The sequence below is a fragment of the Aythya fuligula genome, chromosome 3 (assembly GCF_009819795.1).
Source record: "Aythya fuligula isolate bAytFul2 chromosome 3, bAytFul2.pri, whole genome shotgun sequence".
Taxonomy (NCBI): Eukaryota; Metazoa; Chordata; class Aves; order Anseriformes; family Anatidae; genus Aythya; species Aythya fuligula.
The window spans coordinates 36,121,946-36,146,101 of NC_045561.1; the positions used below are offsets into that span (position 1 = coordinate 36,121,946).

General features: G+C 36.3%; 1 protein-coding gene across 1 annotated transcript in view; it reads left to right on the plus strand.

The window, feature by feature from the left end:
- BABAM2 (BRISC and BRCA1 A complex member 2) overlaps positions 1-24,156 on the plus strand; it is a 166,900-nt gene that overhangs the window by 108,393 nt on the left and 34,351 nt on the right. Inside the window, exons 8-10 of the mRNA XM_032183862.1 lie at positions 16,130-16,229; positions 18,189-18,259; positions 19,777-19,859. Coding sequence (XP_032039753.1) covers positions 16,130-16,229; positions 18,189-18,259; positions 19,777-19,859 — 254 coding nt within the window. The remainder of the gene's footprint in view (positions 1-16,129; positions 16,230-18,188; positions 18,260-19,776; positions 19,860-24,156) is intronic.

Here is a 24,156-nt window from a genome sequence, read left to right on the forward strand (position 1 = left end):
AATGGGATGAAGTTATTTATGGTGTTTTGTTTTTTTTTTTATTCAGGAAGCATCTGATGAAAAACTGTTTGTCTATCTGAATTGCTTGTGCAATGTGAGTTTAACCAGTTGTTGGGTTTTGTTTGGTTGTTTTTTAAGTTTTCAGGTTACTTAGTGTTGAGGGTTGGGGTTTTTAGGGGGAATCGCTGTAGTTTTCTGCCCAGACTGAGGGTGAAAGCTTGGCTCCAGTCCAGTTGGCAAGGAATGCCAAGGGCTTCCATGGAACTGTAATTCCTCCCTAGATACTTGATGTGGTGGGAAGCTGTGGTAGTTTTTTAATCTGACTTCCTAGGAAAATTAGTTCTCTTTCCTGTAAATTAGTATGATCCATGTTGTCTGTGCACACAGGTAGGTTTCTGTTATTTCTGCCCTACAATCTGCTCTTGAGCCTGTTGGCTAATTTCAGAAGAATGTAGTAGGAGGATAGAAGGCTTGAAAATACAAAGTTCCTGTAATTTCTTAAATATAACCAGTTAGAAGAGGCAGATTCTGTTACTGCCACCTAAAGGAAAGGCTGAAGCTCCTGTATAACTATTTTATGAATAGAGAATCAACATAGTTGAAATAAATCATGAATATTCTAATCCCAGGAAGTGCTTCAGTCGGAATTCATGCCTTGTTAAACATCAGAAAAAACCTCTCTTCAGTCAAGATTTGTGTCCTGAATGTTTTCTCTGATGTCTTACAAGGCATGAACACCATTTGAAGCTTTTCCTTTGGCAAAGACATTTAGAACATCTTTCCTGTGTGGTTTTTCTGATGTTTAATAAAGAGTGAACTCGTACTGTGTGTTAACACAGCTCAGTTAAAAAATCAATCTTATGCAGTACAGTAGTCCATTGGAAACCAAACTTTGTTAGTTGTGTTGTCCATGAACAACTTTGTTATTTATGCTGCTTATGTTATTTATGTTATTATTTAGGTAAACATTGACAAGTAGGTATTCAGGAATAAATGAAATATAGGGACTACATCCTTGGAATATTATAGATATTATTTAGACACATAAAACTCATGCATTTTAAGGCAATAATTCATCAACCTTTCATAAGTTATTTCCATATGTTGTTATGACATTAATATTCATAACACTGTTATACCACATGTGCAGAAGAGGATGAATTTAATACTGATGTGGGAGATAAAGCTTTGAATTTCCTAATTCTTCTGACTTTTTGGAAACAACATATTTGATTTACTGTTACGTACTTCGTATATGAATGCGTGTATGAGGTTCATATGGATGCCGATGATTATATTGGTGAAGGTGATATCCCTTGCTTTCATTGAATTCAAATAGACGTTCAGATAAGGACTTTTGCATTCAAGATTATAATAACTGGAAATCTGTATGTAGTACAAGCTGTCAACTACACACATGCCAAGTGGCCAAGTTTGAACTGCCATATTTAAAGAAAAAGAACAAAATAAGAGCAATTCTTGGATTTACTGTCCTTCCTGAGGACAGACATATTTTTGTTTGTTTGTTTGTTTGTTTTCCATGCAAGGAAATAATATAATACATACAGTGGTTCCCAATCTTGTTGTTCTAAGCAAATTTTTATTTTAAATCTAGGTGGATAAGAATCTGCCTGAGTAGAAGAAGATCAAACAACTGATCTTTTTTTGTTTGTTTAATCCTATGGCTGACTCTTAATCTGAAGTGAAATTGCCTGGGACTGTATCTTCACTGTGAGCTCAGTGAGAGATGGGAAATGTGAAAGTGGGAGATTGTTAAAATCATGCTCTGGTACAAATGTAACCTCTGCAGTTTTTAAGGAAATTGAAAACCCACCAGCAGCCAAAGAAACACTAACTATAGTAGTAGTCATGAAAGGCAAGACCTACAGGCATTTGGAAGAAGCCAAATGAACAGAGGCTATTTACAGGAAGGTTTAGATTTAATTTCGGAACTGTATTTTGTTGTTCTTATAGGGTCAGTTTATGTTCCTTTTTACTCCAGCTTTGCAGCAGACCTAAAATCTTCATGAGCTAACGCATTCATTATAATTCACTTAAAAACGTCCAATGATGGCCTGTATGTTGAAGACAGGAAGCAGGAGAAAAAGCAAAGAGCCTATGGTTTCTGAGAACTTCAGTCTTCACAACAAAATAGTAACCTCAGCATGTAGAAGCCCCAAATCAGCTATTCCTGCCCCAGACCTAGAAGACAAACTAGAATTTTAAAATACTATTTATAGGTTTAAATAATACTGAAGGTTTCATTTTTGACATTTTTTAGTCAATTCAAAAATAACTTGAGTGACAAATCTTCATAGTAAAAAAAAAAAAAAAATCCTTGCAAAATTGTCTACGTTCAAAATCACAAGCCTCTATAATTACAGATAAATGGTGTACACAGTGTGCAGTGGCTTCTTTACATTTTTTAAAGTGAGAAAACAGGTAACCTACCATGGCAACTCGAATCTAAGGGATTTTGTTGACAATGTGTTAGGAGGAAAAATTCTGGGTGAGCTGAAATGACTCACTAGTAAAGCTTACCTTCAAAGATGCTGAGATATTCATATTGTGATATTCTGGTCATACTCAACTTCTAAAGTAGGTGTGAGTTCTACTTTTATTAACATAAAGTATTAATTCCCTGACATAAATTGCATTATGGATTGTATAGGTATGGATTTGCAGCAGTCTTTGCGCTATACATGAATTCTGTTATACATTATTAAAACACTTCACAGCCTGTGGGACAAAAGGTATTTTAGGGAGACGTAGTACTACTCTGATGTTTGTATTTTTAAACAGTCCTCTGATCCCCCATGTTTTTCTGTCACCCTTAGCCATCTCTTTCCTGGCTTGAAGAAGAACATCAGATTCATACTCAATCATCAGGAGGAAATAGCAAACATTGAATTATGAGTTATATCATAAAGAGATGTAGCCTTCAGAGTTAAACTAAAATTATGAGGTGCTGGCAGTTGTAAGGTATTTTTTGTTGTGTTTTATAAGTGCCTTGAAGAGGTCAAGGATGATGTTGTTTTTCTAGCATGGCCTCTGTAAGTCCAAGACCTCTATGTACATATCTTACTCTGCAAAGACTGATAAACAGTGGTTGAGGCTGTTCTCTTCATTTACTCTAGAAACCATTGACAGAATTGGAATAAAACAGAATTTGTAGTTTCCATTGCAGTGTATTTAGTGACTTGATATTAAAGTGGAAGACCATAAACTTCAAGCATGCACATGTGAAAAAGAGATGTAGAAAAGAAGAGGTACTAATTTTAATTAGTACACGATAAATTGCAATAAATATGTTATCATAATTATTTTGTGGTGATTTATCAAATGGCATTAACACAACTTTGAAAGAGTTCTTCCTGCAAGCTGAGGTTGCTAGTTATGCCATTCAGTGACAGGTAAGGAGATGGTGAGCAAAATCAAGCTGTTTGGTGGCATATCTTCTTTCTTACATTAAAGACTTTAAAGAAATAAACTTTAAAAAACTTTGGAGAAATAAAAATACAGGATATAGAAACACATGCATGTATAACACAGAAGACTCGAATGCTGGAGTCTATTTATTACTGGATATGTATTTACTGGATATTTATTACTGGTAAAAACTGCCAAAAGCAGTTAAGAATATAAGCACTCTCAGCCAAAACTTGGAATATTTTCACTTTGGACATAAATTTTCTTTTGTAAGATGCTGATAGGTAAAATTAGATTAAGTAATAAGGTAAACATTCTGTTGTTTAGCCATGCAAGATAATTATAACAGCTTCCTAATCTTGGGCACTTACAGAACAGCGTTCACAGCCACTCTGCTTATGACTGAATAAATAATGTTTAGTTGCGTATATTGTGTAATGGGGAAAAAGTCGCTAAATTGTTGAAGTCATTTAAATGAAGGGAGAATTCTGTTGAGGTTCACCTAACTCTAGTCAATTAAAAGCTAATGTTTAGGAGATCATTGCATACAATAAAGTTTTTAAAATGTATATGTATTCCTTTATAAAATAATTTGTTTATAGAAAAAAGACAGCACATACAAATACTGGCAAGACATCATAGTCCCCATCAGATTGAGTGAGTTTTTATCAGGCTATGATCTAGAAGTCTCAGTACAATAACATTAACATTACATTGTTAGGTGTCAAAATGTTGGTGTAAATAAAATGTGAGGATAATGGAATATGTTATATAATTCATTTTGATAAATAAATCTTTAGTAGCAAGTGGTAGATCTTTGACTTGGAAATAAGCCACCATTGACAGAATGGATTCTTTGAAGTAGTTCTCGTCTATTGTGAGTTTTTATTTTAGTTCACAGAATGTGCCTCATTCAGTTACTTAGTTTACATTCTTCATTTATTTTAGAGAGTATTCGCAGCAGATTTGGTTTTATAATGTCATCGTTGATGCATCTAGTACAGGTATGAATAGTACTTGGTGCTTTTGATTTTTGAAAGGAAAGGAGGAAGGAAGAACTGGCAAAGAAAGAAAACAGAAAATCTGTTCCAGGATGAAGGACAAGGAGAACAATGTTTGTGCTGTTTCATATTTTAATCTATTTCTTTGTTATTCATATTGAAAACTTCTCTGACTGGTGGTTGAGGAAATATAACAATATGTTTGATTTGAACTATTCTTTTTCGGTATCTATAGGACTCCAAAGCCTTAATATATTTTCCCCCCAAAAAAAACCTGTTCTGGAATAGCTTTATATTAGGAAGCTATTCTAGATGTAGAATAGCTGGATCTTCGTTCTTATTGAAAGACAGAATGGTAATGATTTAAAAACTGAGAAGCTTTCTGAAAATGTCATTCTTCAATTAAAAAGGGTAATTTTTTCAAATTCTATATTTATTTGTAAATATATCTACTTCAAGACACAGGTTAGGCCACTCCATTATCTCAGTACTTAATTTGGAAAGACACTCGAGCCCTGAAACATTTAAGTAACGTTAATCAAGCCCTTAAAAGATGTTAAGGTGTACTAATGTAGAGTTGGAATTTGTGTCTTTCAGTGACCGTATAAGTATTTCCAGTTTCTAAGGAAAGAGAGTATGCATTGAAGGAAGTTTATGGGGTGCAAGTGTTTACATTTGCCTAAGGACTGATTTATTCACTATATGCATTCATAATGTATTCTAGTAACAAGGGAAGATTCATGAAAAGGATTTTCATCCCAGTCTTTGTCTTGCAATATGTACATTAATGAAGCTGCTTCATGAACAGAAGAGGCATCAATGAAAACAAAAACCTTGATATTCCCCTTTTGACAAGCGAAGTGCAGCTCTAAGCTACAAAGATAGTTTCCAGTTTCTTGTGTGTAAATGGGGACCTTGTCTTCATTTTAACACAATGAACATCTAGGTTTCTATTTTCTGCCTTTTCTTTTCTTGTTTTTAAAGTAGATCCACGTCGGTCTTGTTGCAGAAGGAGCCCTTGTTACATCTGATGTAAAGCAGGGTTTAAAACTGCAAATATTTTCATCTGAGCATTATTCCCACTCTTCCCATCTACCAAAGGCTGCCTTTGTGTTATGCGCTGCATAGTCCTGCTTCCCTCAGTTTGGAAGGAGGGTATGTTAAGATGAATATTGAATTATTTATGTTCATAGGAACAAAACACACTTACACAAATGCCTGTGGTAAAGATTCTGAAAGGGGTTGTAAAAACCATCCAAGCAGATTCATATCATCTTGTTAAATGAATAGGGTTTAACATGGTTCTTATTAGTTTGTCAAACCACAGTGGCTGTGTTTACATGAAAAACTTATGTTCTCTTGCCTTGCGTCCACATGTGAACATATTTGGCTTACATAAAACCTGAATTCACTAGACGTCTTGGAGAATGTAGCTGGAACACCAGACCAGACTTGTAGCATTCCACATCATTTGTGAACATAAGATAAAGCCAATTTCAAGATCTGAGCAAGAATGCCCCTTAATCATGCTGCATACACATGGAAATCAGCATCAGAAGCCAGATGTATGAAAGAAAAACATTTTTTTCCCTTTTTTCTGCCTCCCTCAGGCATTCTTATAGATGACCCAAATGCTCAACTTCATATCCAGAAGTTTTCCAGCATGTTGCTTTCATTTCATTTCTGAGAATTTTCTGCAAGATTTTCTGTCCTTTCAGTGCTTTGTATTTCTTGTTCTTCGTCAAAGCTAATCAAATCTGATGCTGATGATGCAGGAGACGTTATGTTGCTTACACTAAACGTTTCTCCAGAAGAGATCCACAAGCTTTGTTAATATGTTTAAGTTTACAGACAGTACTATTTTGGTAGAGAGGCAGAAAAATAGCATGCTTACAAAATGACTGTGTCCCTGAAAGCGTTAGGCATTAAGCAATATCTGGAAAAGATTAACAATAAGAGATAATTACTGTAATCTGACTAATAGATTAGGGAACATAAAATAAGGAACCATATAAGCAAGTGCAGTCATAAAACATAAAAAGGCTGCAAATTATAGGAAATGAATGTTGTTCTTCAGGAAAAGGTGAGTGAAGCTGGTAAGAAAGGCAATGGAATTGTACACTGCTTTGAGACTTATTTTTCTGCTTTGTGATAGAGACACTGCTGGTTAGATGAGCTTAGTAAAAGCACTAGGAAAACACCTGCCATATGAACAATCATAATACATAGTACATGCGCTCAGTGATACTGAGTGCAGGGCCAAAGATTGATAAACAGTAGGTATATAGGGCACATGTTTGTAAAATAAAAAATAACTGATACCCATCTTAGATCGGTTATTCATTTATATAATCCATTTTATGGATAGATAGGTGATGCACACACATTTGTGATAAATATTCTGTTCAATGGGATTGTTTGGGAGATCTCCATCACTAAAGCAGAGTGGATTATAAAACAGCAGATCAGTATTTTAAACAATGACAAGCATTGTGTAACATACCACCCATGTTTCAGTGCAGAGGAATTTCCAGTGATCCTCACCATAAATAAATCCTCAATCCTTTCATTAATTTATTAAGTTCTACTGTTCCAGAGGAGAATACTGCTCACAGTATACTAGTGCTCTGGTCTTTTTTTCCTTGTTTATGCAAAAGTTTACAATTCCAGCTTCTATCTTCATGCTACATGTAAGCCATTTTTAGTTCTTTTGAGTTAGGAGTTAGAAACATTTTTCCCTTAAGGCAAAGAGTCAATGCCCAGTATTTTTTTTTTCCTGCTATTTAGAAGACTCTCAATATATTCACAGTTAAGGTGGTGTATATATGTCTGCAAAACAGGTAATACCTTTAAAAGTATACTTCTGGAGAGTAGGGAATTCAAAAGTAAATTTTCAGATTACAGATGAGACGTTTCCCTCTTCTCCATGCAAAGGAGAAATGGATGGGGATAGTGTGGCATTCTAAACCACTTGTGATGGAATTTCAAATCAATGCAGGATGAGCAAGTCTTGTACCTGGGCTAACATCCATCCACCTTGTCTTTCAGTCTAACTCTTGTACTGCACTAGTGTGACAAGTCTCCAGCCTCTTGCACACTTACTCTTCTTCCTGAGGTCCATACCAAATATGATCACAGGAGGTTATGTTAGAGGGTCTTTCTGCCGGTGTCTTGAATCATTTCTCTAAGCTTAATTTTCTGCTCTCTCTCTTTTTTTTTTTTTTTTTTTTTTTTTTCATAAGATTGCATAGTGTTCTCTTTCTTTTCTTATCTGCCCATGTTTTTTATCGTATCTGTATGTTTTTGTTAGGTCAGTTATTTTTGCTGCTGCTTCATTTGTCTGCCCTCTTCCTACAACTTTTTGTGTGTGTGTGTGTGGTTTTTTTTTGTTTGTTGTTTTTATTTATTTATTTGTTTGTTTGCTTTTTTGTTTGTTTTTGCTTTGGCTGTTATTTCCTCTTTGCATTTAATTCTCTGTGGTGAAACTCTTAATTTTCCTTCACTTCTCACTGAAACTTCTATTAATTTTCTGCCAAGATTCCTTTAAGAAATAAGCAAAATGCTTTGGAAATACATCTTCCTCCATTGTAAATATTTAAGTCTCCGTATTGCAGCCCATGCTGTTCCTTCCCCACCGTTGAGTCCCTGCTGCTTAGTTCCTTATTGCGTTGCATGGTGCGAAATGCTGGGCTGTGCAAGTTCCCTGGGACAGGAACCAGGCCTTCCTGGTTAAACCCTGAGGCACCTAGCAACTTGCTCAGGTGCTCTTATAGCGATTTGGCTTGAATAATGCTGTGCTGATGAAGAATTGATATTAGTAACTAATGCTTCCGGGAAAAAAAAAAAAAAAAAAAAAAAAGAAAAAGAAAAAAAAACTCTGCTTGAGACCATAAGAAATGCCGTTAAATTCAGTCCTTACATTATTTGTTATGAATATCTCCTTATTTGTAACCTTTCTAAAAGCAAGCTGCTGTGAAATTGGTAAGTATGTTAAATTTGTAATATACCTTGCTTTTCTGCGTGTGTGTGTGGAAAAACTGAGAGGGGCTTAAGTGTAGTAAGTTTCAAAACAAAAGTGACTTTTGTCAGAATTTTTGGGCCCTGTAAGAGCCAAGCACACTTTTTATAGCCTCTGAAACTTCTCATATTCTCTTTTTTCACCTGTTTATTCTGAAAAAATAATTCCACATATTAAGCATGAGGGTTTTCATAATATTTTAACTCAGTCTTAAATATATTGCTTTTTTATTTGTGCCTTTGTATTTATATTATCAGAATGAATGGCGACCAAAATCTTTGCACTGAGCATTGCTTTATAGATTGCTATTGTTAACAGCTGTTAAATAAGCCTGTATTTTAAACCCCTGCACACATTGGAGCCTTTCTGATCATTTCTGTTGCATTCAGGTGGACTTCTCCTGTCCAGCTGTCCAAAAGTTTGTGTTTCAAGGCACAGTGCAGTTCCCAGAGGGCTGTCAGATTTGCTGGACTCTCAGCCTAGACAGGGCTCCTGTAGGTTTGACATTAATCTATAAAAGTGGGTCCTGTTACACTGAGAAGAAAATGGGATTATGAATGTTGTAGGCTTTGTATACAGCGTGTGTGCACAACTAGAGCTGTGTGACATGTGGGGCTGATCAGCTGGGCAATAAATGTTATCCTAGCATGGGTTTGTGTCTTCAGAGAAGGTGATGGCTGAGGCCTGCGGAGAGCTCCATCGCCTTCAGCCCAGGCTTGCTGTTGCTTAACAGACCAGCAGAAACCTTTTGGTCCTATTTATGCAGAACCTTTGGGTTGATTTCCGTGTATAAAAACCCATTAAGTAAAGGAAATCGCTCCAGTCCCAGTTTAGCTGATGCAGAGGAAATACTGGTGGTTTTAGGCTTTCATACTATCAACAGTAGGGAAAGCTTCATGCTGCAAAGCTTTATACTGTTCTTTCCCCTCCCGGCTCTGAATATGAATAAAGGAAGGGAAGAGACATATTCTAATTTAATTATAGGGTTAACTATCTATTCATCTCATGCTTTGTGTTTCTTTTTTTCCTCAGGAGTAGTAAAATCCAGGGGACAGAGTTCCTATCCCGTTAAGTCTTTCAGTTCTGCATCACCTGAGCTATGGTTTGTGTGTAAACCTGTTAAAGTTTACTAGAACCCAAACTCTATACAGTTAATCTAATTCTTTTGTTGGTATACCCACTTTGTCTAAAACGGAATATATAGGACTGAAAACTGTTCTTTAACAATTTCTACCTATATCAGAATATCAAAGTTGGAATAACCCAAGCAAAGCAGTATTCATTAGCACTTAAAGATGACTTCATCCCACAGCTTTATACTATTCGATGAAGATTATGAAACTTCAGTCTACTTCAGTGTAAGCATCCGACCATTGTAAGTGGGCAAGTGAAGTGGTTTGCAATGACGTGCTAGAACATACAAAGTCAGCAGAAGAGGTGCAAACAGAGCTCAAAAAGCCTGAGTTGCAGTTTTCTGCACAGTCTGTGAAGCTAAAATACATTTTGTTCTTAGTATCCACTTTTTTTACAGTGATTGTTTTGTATTTTTTTTCCAGTCACCAGTCAGGAGGAACTCAGAAGTATTTACTCTGAACCTTTAGTAGGTCAAGGAAAGAAAGATGTTATTTATCCTTTTGGCTCTACTTGGCCAGACTTTTAGTGTTTGACCAGGATTCTCTGTCCAAATAAATAGTTTTTGTGTAGTTTTTCCTCCAGGACTTACTTGTGATTGTGTTTTTTCTTTACCCTCAATAACATCATTACGTCATATTATATCAAGTTAGCTGGAAACATACATTTTCATTTTACCTGAGTTGAAGTATAAATAGTTAATAGTTAATTTAAAAGTCTCCTGTATTCCTGTAAAAATAGAAGCATGTTGTGTCTCTAAGTCGTTCCTGTAAAATTAAGGTAGGAATTTCTGGGGGGATACACTTTACCTTGTAGTAGATATGACTGGACAAACAATATGTTAATTATATTTGCTTTAAATTGAGTATTACTAGAAAGGGGAGAAAGCACTGTCACAAGTCTAGACTGACTGATTTCTCAGCAGTAAGAGTAATGTTCTGTTATTTTATTGTTAATCTCTGTATTGCTGATTGAAGCACTATTCCAGATCTCCTGCAAAGCACCACGTTGTTAATGTGATAGGGAGGATTTGATGGTCGAGCAAGTCTGAAAAATGGTAAACTGACAACGAATCTGGGATCATGGTTCTTAAGGCTTTTGTGGTCACGTGCTTTTATTTGATGTGGTTCTTTGTGTCTCCTGTGCCAAATGGTGTAATGTACTAAAATGATGAAGCTGCAAAAGAAAAAAAAAAAAGTGAACTATTTACTTTAGCAACAAAGGAGAAAGAGAACAGGGAAGGAGATCAAAGCCCATAATATGAGTGTCTCAAATCAGGAAAAAAGAGCAAAAAGAAGGGAATTTCTTTCCACCTGCTTCAGGCTATTCTTGCTTATACCCATCATGAGTAATAAACCCTTAAATGCTTGTGTAGGTCTGAAACGTACTTCAGTTTCAAAATAAAGCAGGTGAAAACTTACAGAGAGTTAAGAAGGGTGTATCCTTGTAAAAGAAAGGGCTATAGTCTATAGAGTCTAAAGTCTACCTTCCATCACTAGTAAGTAGATATGACATGTTTTAACATTGGCCACACTGAGAGAAAAGCTCTTAGTTATTTTGAACCAGTATAAAAAGTCTTTCCATGCAGAGGCAAGTTTTTTGTGTATTTATATTTTCAAAGCTAGGCAAATCTTCAACTTCATATCCATTGAAGTTGTCATTTTCTTATTTTATCTGTAGAAAGAATACATTGGATTATAAGCATCATTGAATGCAATCAGTATTATGTACCACTTTGTTCTGAAATAAATCTATTTAATATGTTAACACTGTATGCAGGAATATACTTCTTACGATTCTGGATCACCTTCACAAATGCATGGTTTTTAGTCCCCTCTTGGAGCGAAAATAAATACCATTGTGCCAGATATCTTCTTTTCAGAGCCTGAAAAATCTCCTTAGATGTTCTGTTGTTTGTGATACGTCTTTCAAAGAAAAGCTTATGGAATTTTAGGCACAGAGAATGGTAACAGATAAAAGCCATTAGAGCAAAACATATGGAGAGTACGAAATGCACATGGGTGCTTATCTGCAGCACCATAACCTGTGTCAGCACATAACTTTATAAACTGTGATACTGGTATTCTTGCAGGACGCTGCAAGATGTAAGGAATAGTCTGAAATAATCCTTATTTTCAGACTCAGCTCATAATGTCCCAGTGATGTAGAAAAATACTTGCATACATTTTTCTGCTCCAAGAAAAGGGGCAGCAAAATGGATTGCAGGGAAGAGGTGAGATAAGGAAAGGAGTATAGGGGAGCTCAGCAGGCCCAAGAGAGAATGGGGCAGAACTGCAGGGAAAGAGGTAGGCTAGGGATGGGAGTAGGAGCATCTTCCATCATGCCTTTAAGTCTGCCTTGCCTAACCATTAACTTTTCTGAGCTTGGGACTTAGAAGCAATTTTTGTCTTCCCATGTAGGTGGCCTTTTTAAGGAATGGGAACTAAATGGTTCTTTACAGCTAAATACTCAGGAACAAGAACAGGCACTTCCATAAACCTGTGAAATAATGCTATGTCTTTTTATCTTTTTTTTTTTTCAAGGATCATTTCTTGAGAAAGACCATTTAATGTAATTATAAGCTATCAACAAATGGGAAAGAATTTTGCATTTTAAATGCGGGCTTGAATAAATAGATCCATTGAGAGACAGACAGAGCAATTCACTTGGAATGCACAAGTCAACAGCAGAAATGTAAACATACTCCAGCTACGCTATCTGTTCTTGCATTTCAGTGTGTCTCAGAACAGAACTGCTATTAATGTAGGCTGACTGCTGCTCTTGTTGAATTCAGTATGGAGTCCATCACAAAATCCTGTTTAATTCACTGAAGGTGGATCAGAATCACATTGCATCTGACACTGGAAACCCAAGAAAGCAGGAACTTGCTGCAATGGAGTCTCTGGTCTGTCAGATGTATGAGGATGTACAAAGATGTACAGATCAGATGTACAAAGTTGGTTTGCAGAGCTCAGTAGGTTTAGCGTAGCAGCAAGTTATAAAAATGACAAGGCCAACAGATCTTTGTCTCTGCCTTCCAACATGTTTATGCATCTTTATCTCATAGATAGGTAGATCTACCATGTATTTATCTTCATCCGGTACCAGTCCTAATGAAATAGCATCCACTAAGACAGTTGCTTCAAAATGATAGTAAATTAGAGAAAGTCAGAATCAGAATTCTGGCCTTTAAAAAGTACCAGGTTACTTGGAAAAAAAAAAAAAAAAAAGTGTAAATAACAAACAATTCTGTTTGGTTGTTCTGAAACTGGACTTACTCTGGCAGCTGTAGAGGAGCAATATTAATTACTTGTGTTAAAAAACAATCATTTGTTCTTTATAACTCTTGATGTTTTTTCAGTCATCTTGATAAAACGAATGTTATGAAACCTGATACTGAAGTTGTTTTTATTCTTGGGTATAAAAATGTGTTTTATTTGTGGGAAGTGTGTATGACAGTGATACGAAGAAGGAAAGCTTAATCACAGACTACGTAAGATTTATCCTCTAAGAGGCTCTGCTATCTGAAAAGTAGGTCTGAAGTGCAGGAATCTTTAGCGTGCACTGGTGGAATCTTTTGGCAAACAATGCCCTTGACTCTAAAAGGCTTCTAACAAAATTTTTTCTTATATTCTCTCTTCTGATTAGGCTTGAGGAACGTTAAATACTGAGCTACACTTGCCTGGTTTTCTCTGTTTTACATATTTCCTTGCACATTTTACAGCTGCTTCTTATTTGACATTAAATCACTTCTTTCTTCAGATGCAGGTTTATTATAAGGTCATGAGAAGGATAGCCTCTTGCTGTGCCTCACACTTGAGGTACTGAAGGTGTGTCCCTTTGACATGGCACAGACATGGTCAAATCCAATACCGAGCAGTAGCTTCCTTACATGTTCAAAAATAAAAGATAAACATCAACTTCATAAGGCTGTTGAAGCTTAATTATTATGTGTTTATAGAAAGTTTTGAGTTTGTCAGAGGCAAAGTCCTGTGCAAATGCAGTATTTTATTAAAGTATTTAATAAGCAAATTCTCTGACCCAATAGAGGGAACAAAGATGCCTGTCCACTCTTAATTTTCCCTACCCATAATTATTTCTACAGAACACAAATTACATTTTGTACGGCTTTATTCTGTTTTCACAGGATAATTATACTAGAAATTCCAGCCTTCTCTCTGTGTAGGGTTCTCTCTCTCAGAAGCCACACCTAGTACCAGTCTATTTTTTCATTTAGGAAGGGTTGAATCCCTGTTTATGTCAACATGTTTTTGTAAATTGACTACTTTCAGAATATGGGTGAAGGTAAAATGGGAAGCCCATAGTCACAAATCGATAATTCAGTCTGGAAGATGTATTGGAAACTGGTGATAGAGGGTTTGGATTCTATTTGCATGTGAAATCTGGTAGAAATTTCTTCTAATTTCATGCCTGCTATTGTAATTAAGAGAGGAGCCTGTAATTTCTTCTGTAGTCATCTGAGCATCTCCTATGGAGTCTGAGCTCAGAGGGCGAGCTTGGACATAGTTGCGAATGAAACAAGGCAGGATGCAAAATGGACAGTACCATTTGCTCTGAGTATGAGATTAGAGTCTTTCATGGACATACCTGATAAGCTCAAAGCCAGAATCTTAAAGTAAGGTTCACCCCCTGGTAATATGTCAGGAGGGACAAGTCTTTCGTTCTCCAACATAAAAGACTCATGGACCCATTATGCTTCCAGTTTCCTAAGAGCAAACAACCCTTTCAGATGTGTTCTAATTTCTTAATAATCTAGTAGTCATGCTTTGCTGTTTTTGACATCTGCAAGCAGCAAAATCACATTCCCATGTGAGTACTTTTTGTAAGGGAATAGCAGCAAGGAAACTGAATTTAAAAAAAAAATCCCATTCAAGTCTGACTTCTGCTAGAAAAGTGTTTGTTTTTTTTTCGTGTAGCTGTGGTGTACTCAAGGCTTTTTTCTTTCATCATTGCATATGCAAAATCCAGACCTGCAGAACTGTTCCATGTGGTGAACAGTCTGCTGAACCCAGACTGTTTTGCCTGAGTAGCAGATTTCCATATACCTCATTACAAGTTTTATTTATTTAGGCTCTGTTCCTTCAAAGGGATGTATGATTGCAGACCTTTATACCTACCAAAGTGATACGTTATCAAGTACTGAGGAAAATAGAAGGGCAGGTCCCACTGGAGAACAAGAGCCTTGTTTTGCAGAGAAGATCCTTGTTTCCAGCCAGTTTAATCTTTCATGGAAGCAGCATGTAAACAGAAGGCCACAAAGTAATTTAGCGTTTGAAGCTTTTTAATTGTACCCAACAAGGTTCTGGATGTTTAGTGCATGATGTAAGCCACAGTGCGTAATGGAAATTCATATCCCTTTTGATTGGTAAAAGACTATAAGAAAGATTTAGGTCAATGCTGCCAAAAGAAAGTACCATGGACTTCAGCTGGTTGTTGCCTTATGCAACCCAAGTTAACTAAAAAGTGCTAGATCTTTCCACGCTGAAGGAGCTTAGATCCTCAGCAGTAGCAGGCGTGCTTCAGTTTTCCATCCTATGACAAAGGCAATTAATCGAGCAGCGTAAATACATCTCTGAAATAATCTTATTTCTGTGGATCTCCATCATTCAGATTTCCAGTTGGTATATTGTGCATGAATAGAGAATATCTTTGTTCCCATTGCTTCTCTTGGGGGATGAACATAACCATAGAATCGTATAATATAGCCATAAAACAATTTAGGTCGGAGAGAACTTACAGAGGTTAGCTGAGCCAACTCCTTCCTCAGAGCAGGACCAGTTTAGATAGGTTGTTCATGGCAGTCATTCAGCCGAGCTTTGGAGCACCTTGAAGATGGAGATTCCTGAGGCCCTCAGGGCCCCTCTTCCACTCTTTGGTTATTTCCTGATAGCTAACCAGACCTTCCTTTGTTGCTACATGTCTGCGTTGCCTTTCATCCTATCACTGTGCACTTCTGAGAAGATTTTCTGTCTTCTCTTTATTTTCCATTACATACTTGAAGGCATTGGTATGCCTTCAATTAGCTTAACATCTGTCTTGTATTGGAGGGGCCAAAAACTGGAATAAATGGCATGACTGACGTTGTGTCTGGACATCTATTACTCGTCAGTCCAAATTACTGCGTTTGTTCTTAGCTGTTCTGACTGAAGGTGGCTTTTTCAGTATTTCAAGACCCAAAATGGTCTCATCCATCTATGGCAAGATATCTTAACTGCAATGTGGTGCATCTGATTGAAGAGGGTTAAGAAATGTAACTGTTTATGATGAAAAAAAAAAAAACTATTTCCTTATACAGTGCTTTGTGTTAGTGATATTCTCGATTAAAGGTGTTGAATTACAATGCCTAGTGGTATAACCTGGTTTTATAGATGGTATCGCTTAATGCTTTTTATATCACCACAGCATAAAATGCATTTCCTCATTATAGCCCTCTGTCTTTAAATTTAGGGCAAGAGGCCAGTGTAAAAATCGCTTTCAAATCCCAGGAACTGCACGTATGATGTACTTCTAAATTAACTTCTCTTTCTAGTGCACTTGGAGGATCATCTGCCCTTCACATCCCAGCCTTTCCTGGTGGAGGTTGTCTTATTGACTACGTACCCCAAGTATGCCAGCTACTAACAAACAAGGTAAATTACTGAAGAGAACTCAACTTCCCTTTCCCTCATGTGTTGTTCTGTTTACAGTAACACACTGTAGTGTTTCTGTAGATGTCATTTTTCTTCTGCCAGGTAGTTCAAACAGAACCTATTTGACATGAACTATACAATGGATAACTTCTTGATAGAAGTTGAGCAGCTAAGCAACATGTTGAAGATAATGAATCTGTTAAATAAATGAGCGCGTTTGGGATCAGATATTGGGGTGGGATTTCTTGTGATATTCTGCAGCTTAGGATAAAATGCTGTTGTATTATATATTGCAGTGTAACATACAATTTAGCTATTAACTACGAGCGTGTAGTTTGCATATTATTTTTCTAGTCAGAAGAATCAAAGTTCTCATACCATAGTCATCGCTGTAGATTTTGAATGCCTTAGAGAGGATTCAGTGATTTTTCTTCTCATCCAAATGAACAGAATTAGCTGTCTACTTGGATATTCATGCACTAGTAGCTACTTAAGGTTGCATGTACTGAAAAGGTTGTGTTCTGGCTAGCTTAGTGTTTAAACAAAAAAGACTGAGTACAATATTTTGAAAGCTTCTCATTTTTTTGTGTGTAATTTTCAGTAAACATGTAGGAATCTGCTCATTGCAGACTTCCTATCTATATTTCCACATGATTTTTACCTTTGTCCAAAGGAGGAAGATAATTTTATCTTTTAGAAGAAGTTCTTCAAAATATTTTTCCTTCACTTATCGTAATCTATCTTTGGAATTGTTTTTGTTGTGTTTTTGTTTGTTAAAATTCTGTTTTTAAAATCTTCAAGTACCCAGGACTGTTTTTATTCCTTTTTAAACAAACTCCATTAAGCAAACTTATTGTATGTTTTCCTTTTCCCAAAATAACATTTCAGATCCCACACAAAGCCTTCAAAATAATCATATTTTTTATAAAAAGAAATAAGTCTCAATATAAACAAAATAGTTTAAGGGGTACAAGATAGCTCACAGCAATGATTGTATCAGGGTCTCTTAAAAAAATTTAGGAGAGCATTTACCAGCCAAGCCATTCTAATATTGCCATGGTCAAGAGAAGTATTCTTCCTATTCTTTGCCTGTTTGGTAAGGAAAAAAAGACTTATGAAGCTTTAGTTTTCATTCTGGAAGTCAAAGGGATTTACATAAGGAATCACATATGGAACCACAGTGTAGCTACTCAAGCAACCAGTTGTAAACCAGGTGCTCTTTCAGCCTGGCAACATAGCGTTGTTTCTGTCATGGGTCAAACTCTGTTCACACTGTTCTGCTAAGTAATGCCATTCAAATCAATAAGAAAACGTACATGATGCAAGAGAATTTTGCCTGTGGTCTTCCTAGTTTAGCATTGTTCAATTTTGTCTGTGCCAGGATGGAAGCCTTTCAAAACCTAGAATGCCTCAGAAATTGATACTTGCAATTGAGTAGGTGGTTCCCTGAGTCAGCATGAAACCACTGAGAGAGTTTAGTGTTAAGATTTTCTTTGAGGCACAGTCTTCAGAAAACACCCAAGATCCAATGTGAAATTATTTGTATTTTTTTATAACCTGAATTTGATTTTGACACTTAGCCAACTGTCACATCAAGTAATTATGTTTTGCCTAATGCAGCTTCGTGCTTAAACTTCAGCAAGGCAAGGTCGTGCATTTTTCTTCACTCTTTACCTTGCGTACTTGAGCAGTGCTTCAGGATATTGTGAAATACTAAGTTTTACTTGGAAGTGAGTAAAGAAATTTCTTTACAAGATTTTCTGTGTGCCAGAATCCACTCTTCTCTTAAAGGCATTTCAGGTTTCTTCAGGAAAATCATGCAAATTAAATGTAGGGATTCAGATTCAGAACCATGTAAATCTTCGTTAACAAGGAATAAATGACAAATAAGCAACATTAAATTTTTTTAATGTTTTTTTTAGCTATTGATTTCTTCCCCCCCCCCTTTTTTTTTTTGAGGTACAATACGTTATTCAGGGATACCATAAGAGAAGAGAGTACATCGCAGCCTTCCTGAGTCACTTCGGAACGTAAGTTTTCTGTTGACGTGTTGTTTTATGGAGCATCGTGAAAGTGTTGTTCTCTGCACATGGTCTTTGGTTTTGTAACTGATATCCAGATGAAATCTGGTCATTTCTGCATAGTGATGTATATAAATTTGCCCTCCAGGGAAATACTGGAATGAAGTTCAGTGCTCAGTGCATGTTGCCAATCTGATTTTACTCAGAAAACAACTGATTATGGGAAAAGGACAGTAGGGATTTTCTCCCTGTGCAAAAGAAATGTTCTTGTTGCTGAATATAGGGCTCAGGGGGTCATACAGTAATAGGCAGTGACATAAATGGGAGGAAGGGGAAAGTGGGGTACGGTTCCAAGCCATGCAGTTGCCAGAAACCACTGCTTGACATAAAGGCAAGACTGGGAAACCATCTGCTCCCACCATGGAGCTGTAGCGTGTCTCATGAGAGAAAGGGCTTTCAGTCGTCTTGAATTCCTGCAGTTCAGAGGTTCGTGGACTGATGTGATGAGACATGCGATTCATAAATCAATGAATCTGGGGTGTTTCAGCACTGTGAAAGGTAGACACTTCGGTCTTCCACCTAAATTCTGGCTTGAACAGAAGTCCAGGAGCTGATGTGACAGCAAGTGCCTGATCAGCAGTGCTTTGCCTCATTGTGAGGAGGGGAGTTTTGCTTCTGTGTGGTGATTCCAAATGACATGGATATTTAGGAGCCTTTCAAATCTCTGGTCTCTTAAGTGAGGGTAGGAAGACAGGTGACTTTTAGTATGCACCCAAATTTTATACAACTGTAGATAGATAACAGCGACTTGATTTGGACATGTGAGCAGACAGAGATGATGTAGGCTTAATCCATATGAAAGCGTGTTGTTTTTTTTCTTCTGAGAATTATTTGATCCAAACTACAGTACAGAAATGGACCAGTTATGCCTGTGATTTTATTTCACTTGCGACATGGTTCATGAGTCTTGATACTGCTTCAGACTTAGCAAATGTCTTCTTTTGGTGGTTGAGACTTTTAATGTCTATACAACAAGCATGATATATATATATATATATACACATATACATATATATATATATATATACACATATATATTTTATACTGTCATGCTGTGATGCTTTATATGTACTCTTTTTAATTTTCAAATTTAAACTTTTCTCGGCCTGTACAGTTTCAACTTTACCATGTCCATTAATAGTGTATTAATAAATTCTCTTAAACTGAATAACATGCAGGGATTTTGTGTGTGTACAGTTATTGTCAATTTAGACACGTTACCGGGTCTTATTTTATTTTAAAATGTATTTATGAATATGGCCTTTATTTGGGTAAGAATCTCCAGTAACACAGCATAAATTTATCTAGAAATTTGTAATTGTTAAGAAATAAAACAAGTATTGGAACCTTCTGAACAAATTAAAAAAAAAAAAAAAATCCTGTAATTCCAGATTTATATTTCTTACTCAGTATTAGAATGAATGCTAGATAAAAATTGTGTTCTTTTTTGTATTTCTTGTTGATAGTGGCGTGGTGGAATATGATGCAGAAGGCTTCACAAAGCTTACTCTGTTGCTGATGTGGAAAGATTTTTGCTTCCTTGTTCACAGTGAGTAACTTTTTGCCTCAGGCACAAATGTCTATCCTCTTGAAGATACGAGTTCAAAAGGGAAAAAGTACAATTACAGGAAACAATCTAAAAGTTTTAGCTATTTTTACCCAATGTTTAATGTATTTTTGATGTGACCATGGCGTATTGAAAACACAAAGTCCTGATCATACTTGGAGAAAGAGGGAGGATCTGCTTTCATGAGGTGTACTGCTGGCCTTACAGAGCACCAAAAGCATTCGGGGAAGATGTGCTGGTAACTTGACTCAAGGCTGAGCTCACAGATGTAACGCCTCCTGACCGAAATGTCAATAACATGTCAGTAATGAGGACCAATACTATACATAACCTGGGAATACCTAAAATCTTGTATAACTGTCAGGAATTACTGAAATGATGGTGATAGTAATGACACTTTAGTGTAGTGAAAATACATTACAAAAGAAAAATAATAAGATACCGTGGTTAAGAGCCAAAACTTACTCCTAGAATGAAGCTCTGCTCGATGAAATGCCCAGTAGTTTGATGCAGTATGTAGTTAGATTGATTATTATTTGGATTTTTTTAATAAAGATTGTATCACTTTCAAAAAGATGTTTATAATTAAATATATAGGAATTACTTTATGGAGAAATTAGTGAGTGTGGCTCTATTGCTGCATTATACATGGTAACCAGAAATTATTATTTTCCTTATAAAGTGGGGTTCATTGGTATGAAAGATTTTTTCGTGTGGAAAAATTCAGTCATCTTATACTTTGTTTTTTATTAATATGCTTCTTGTCTTTTTTGTTTTGTTTTGTTTTTTAATTACCACATACTCTGAGCAGCTGCAACGTTGGTGTTTGTTAACACTTTAGCTTTGCGGTATTTCAGTTTACATTGGTTGTGATTGTGGGCTAGCTTTTCATGTGGAAAACTAATGATGTCTGAAAGACATCTGAATTTATCCAGGTCTTTTAAAGGAAGAAGTGGGGATTGATATTGTTTAGAGAAATCCTTCACTTTGTGTTGTATTGGAGATCATTGCTATTGGCCTCATTTATGCCTTTTTCATCATCACATAAAATTTCTAGGCATCAAAGAATTCTGATTGTAAGTGGTCTGGAAACAGCAAACCTGAAATTAAAAGAACCCCATTATATTAATATGATTTACATGGGGGGAAACACAAAATAAAACTTGATGTAGTTGGAAAAATTGTCCTTATAAGATCTTAACTTACTCTTCAACCACACACTATGCTGTGGATCTGATTTTTGCCTTGGGATAATATAACTTAAATGTTGAATCAGTTAGATTTCAGAGTAATCAAAATTCAAATTTCTGTTAAATAACAGAGTAAGTTTTAACTGTGAAGTAATATTCAGAGTGCTCAATTTAACTGGCATGAAAGCTACAATTATAACTGAATAGTTTATCACTATGCATTAACCCTGTGGCCTTAGAAATCATACAGTGGCTTAGCTGTGTAAGTCATTGCATCACTTGCTTGCTGAACAATCCACTGCAAAAACATTTATGTTCCATGCACTAAAGGATATTGCAATGAAAGGACTGAAACCTGCACTTCATTTCCTGAGTGAAGTAATGTAGGCTTTCATCTCTTAACCACTGACATAACTATGTATATTATGGTTGAATATTTAGCAAGCGTCTAATAAAATGTCTGGGAGAGATAGCCATAAGATGAAAACTGTTCTACCTTTTATATTTACTGTAGTATGTAGCGGAAGTGTTCAGAGAGAAATAAATAGGTCAGTATACGGCAAGTACTGTGGCAAATCAAATGAAAGGAACCATAGTAAATTTTACTGGCATCTTATTTTTTGTTAAAGTTTTAGGTTTAATTGAGGTTTTAAGATGTATAAACCCTACAGTGAGTTGTATTTCCTTTAGAAGATGCAACCAGATCTTTCAAAAATAACTTTGTTTGGTGACTTTTGCCAATATGGTCATTCAGAGTTACAAATGTACTTGGAAACTAGGAAGTAAAACACACTAGAAATGAAATCATTCGGAGTAGTTTTACTGAGTAAACCTAGTTTAAGAAAAGGAGGAGAGAAACTGGAAAATCATTCTGGAGTGCAAAAAGACCAATAACTTTAAAACAGTTTCACTTGCTAAAAATACAGATTTGTGCAGTAATTATGGAATGAACAGTGAAGTCTGGCCATTATACATTAAAACACACAACTGTCTAACAGCTAACTTAATCACTAGATTAATGTAGCTGCTAAAGTCGGTATATTAGATCAAAGAGTGGTGAAATGAACTGTTGTTTTAGTGGTTTACTTGTAAGAACCAAGTGCTTTCAAATATATGACAGGAGAAATTAATGTTCAGAGAAGTTCATGCCTCCACATGGAAGAGGAAATCATTAATCAGGGTTAATGCTTTTGATATTGATATCTGTTTTGAGTAAGCCTCAGAATGAAGCTTTGTAAGTAAATGTCAATGTACTGCTGATTTCTTTCTCTAGTTATTTATAAGTCAGCTATGATTAGTTTCTGGAGGTAGATATTTCTTCATACGTATACCTGCATCCATTCTGTGTATTTATACTGTATCTAAATACAAGTCACATCTGTGCGTAATTAAGCAGTCTTATTGGTATGGACACAAGAGTAAGACTCCAAACCAATATGTATGTAGGCTTTTCAAAGATTTATTTTTATCTTAGGAGATTTTTAGGTTATCAGCACAAATAGCATTGACAGAAGTTGGTACAACTGCAATAGCAAATGAAACTTCTTGTCTTAGTGGTTATTTGTTTAAGATGTCTTGAAAAGGACAGATATTAAACTAGTTTTTGTTTCTTTGAGCAATATGGTGGGGGATGGAGAATGTTGGAAACTGCCAGTGTTTGTATGCGACCTCAGACCTATCTGAAGTTGGTGGGAACACTTGCTGCCACTGATCTTGGCTTACTTTAAAGGATTGCAGCTTCCATGCTGGGTAATACCAGCGACCTGTTAGGTTCACAAAGCTGATCAAATGCAAGGTGAAAGTCTAATTAAGCAGCTTTCTTGCCATGAGAGTGCCAACTGAAGTAGTGTTTTGTATACCCTCTTAGCTGTCTGTTCACTTCTGCAGTGACCACTGTCAGAGAATACAACAGGAACAGGGAGCATCTCAGCTGGAATGAGGATTTTCTCTAGGGAGGGAGAAGCCATCTTAAGGCCTAGAGCATTAATTGGGGTATAGAAGGTTGTACTGGGAGTATCAGGCTGTGGACAGACACCCTGTTCTGCATTCACTGTTTTGGGAGAAGTCATAAGTGCCAGCTTCTGATGCATTCCTGATTAGTTATTGCTATCAGCAGACGTGTGTCAGCAGAGCAGCTTGTGCCAGTGCAGCTGAGACAAAATGGGCTCAGCTTATGTGATGGGCCGAGCTAAATAACTGGGGTTTCCTCACATAAGCTTTCTTTGGATTTGGATTAGCACATCTGTCCACAGCCTAAGAAAGTAAACAGGAGGCAGATTGAAGAGTGAAGGCAAAGAATTTTTGGTAGCCGTCATTGTCAAATGGAGCTTGGGAGAGGAAAAAAACATAGGGAAAAAGTGCTAGTAGTTGCAAGACAGGTTTACAGTACACTGCAAAAAAAGTGCAGTTTATTCCAGCAGTGTTCAGAGAAAGAAGAATGTATGCCCACTCCCTGTAAATACACAAAATTGCATTGAAGAAGTAAGTAATTTATTCTATCAATTCCCTCTCAAAGCAGAAATAACTCAGTAGGCTTCAGATACCGTTTTAATCACTCAGTAGAGCAGCAATAGTCCTTAGAATTTAGATAAGTGTTAATTTTTCAGGCAGCTGGTGTAGTTTAAGATGATACTGCCCTTTAAACAAGACGGTCCCTCTCCTGGATAGTCAACAGAACAGGGCTAATGAGCATTCATCAGCCCCTTCATCTATTCCTCCAGCAGCTGTTTAAATAAACAAGTTAGATTCCGTGGTAGTAAATGGCTAGTAAGGAGGTTTGATAAAGTCTTAAATGAAAGATGTTTCCTAAATGAGCGTGTTTCTGATCACTTGCTGTTTGCTATGAGGGTTTAGAAGAGCTTACGTGACAAGGCAAAAGTATTTTCTTTCATCTAAGATCTTACTCCTCTTTTTGAAATCGCTTCTGCAGATTCTTATTTGAAAAATCACATGCCTGACACAGTAACTCCACAGTCACTGAGATAATAAAAATGTTCAAGAAATACTTGTTTATCTGAGTAATTTGGAACCCAGAACCGAAGACTGTTCCCTGTAAACATTCCTCTAAATCTGCTTGTAGTTTTGGCCGT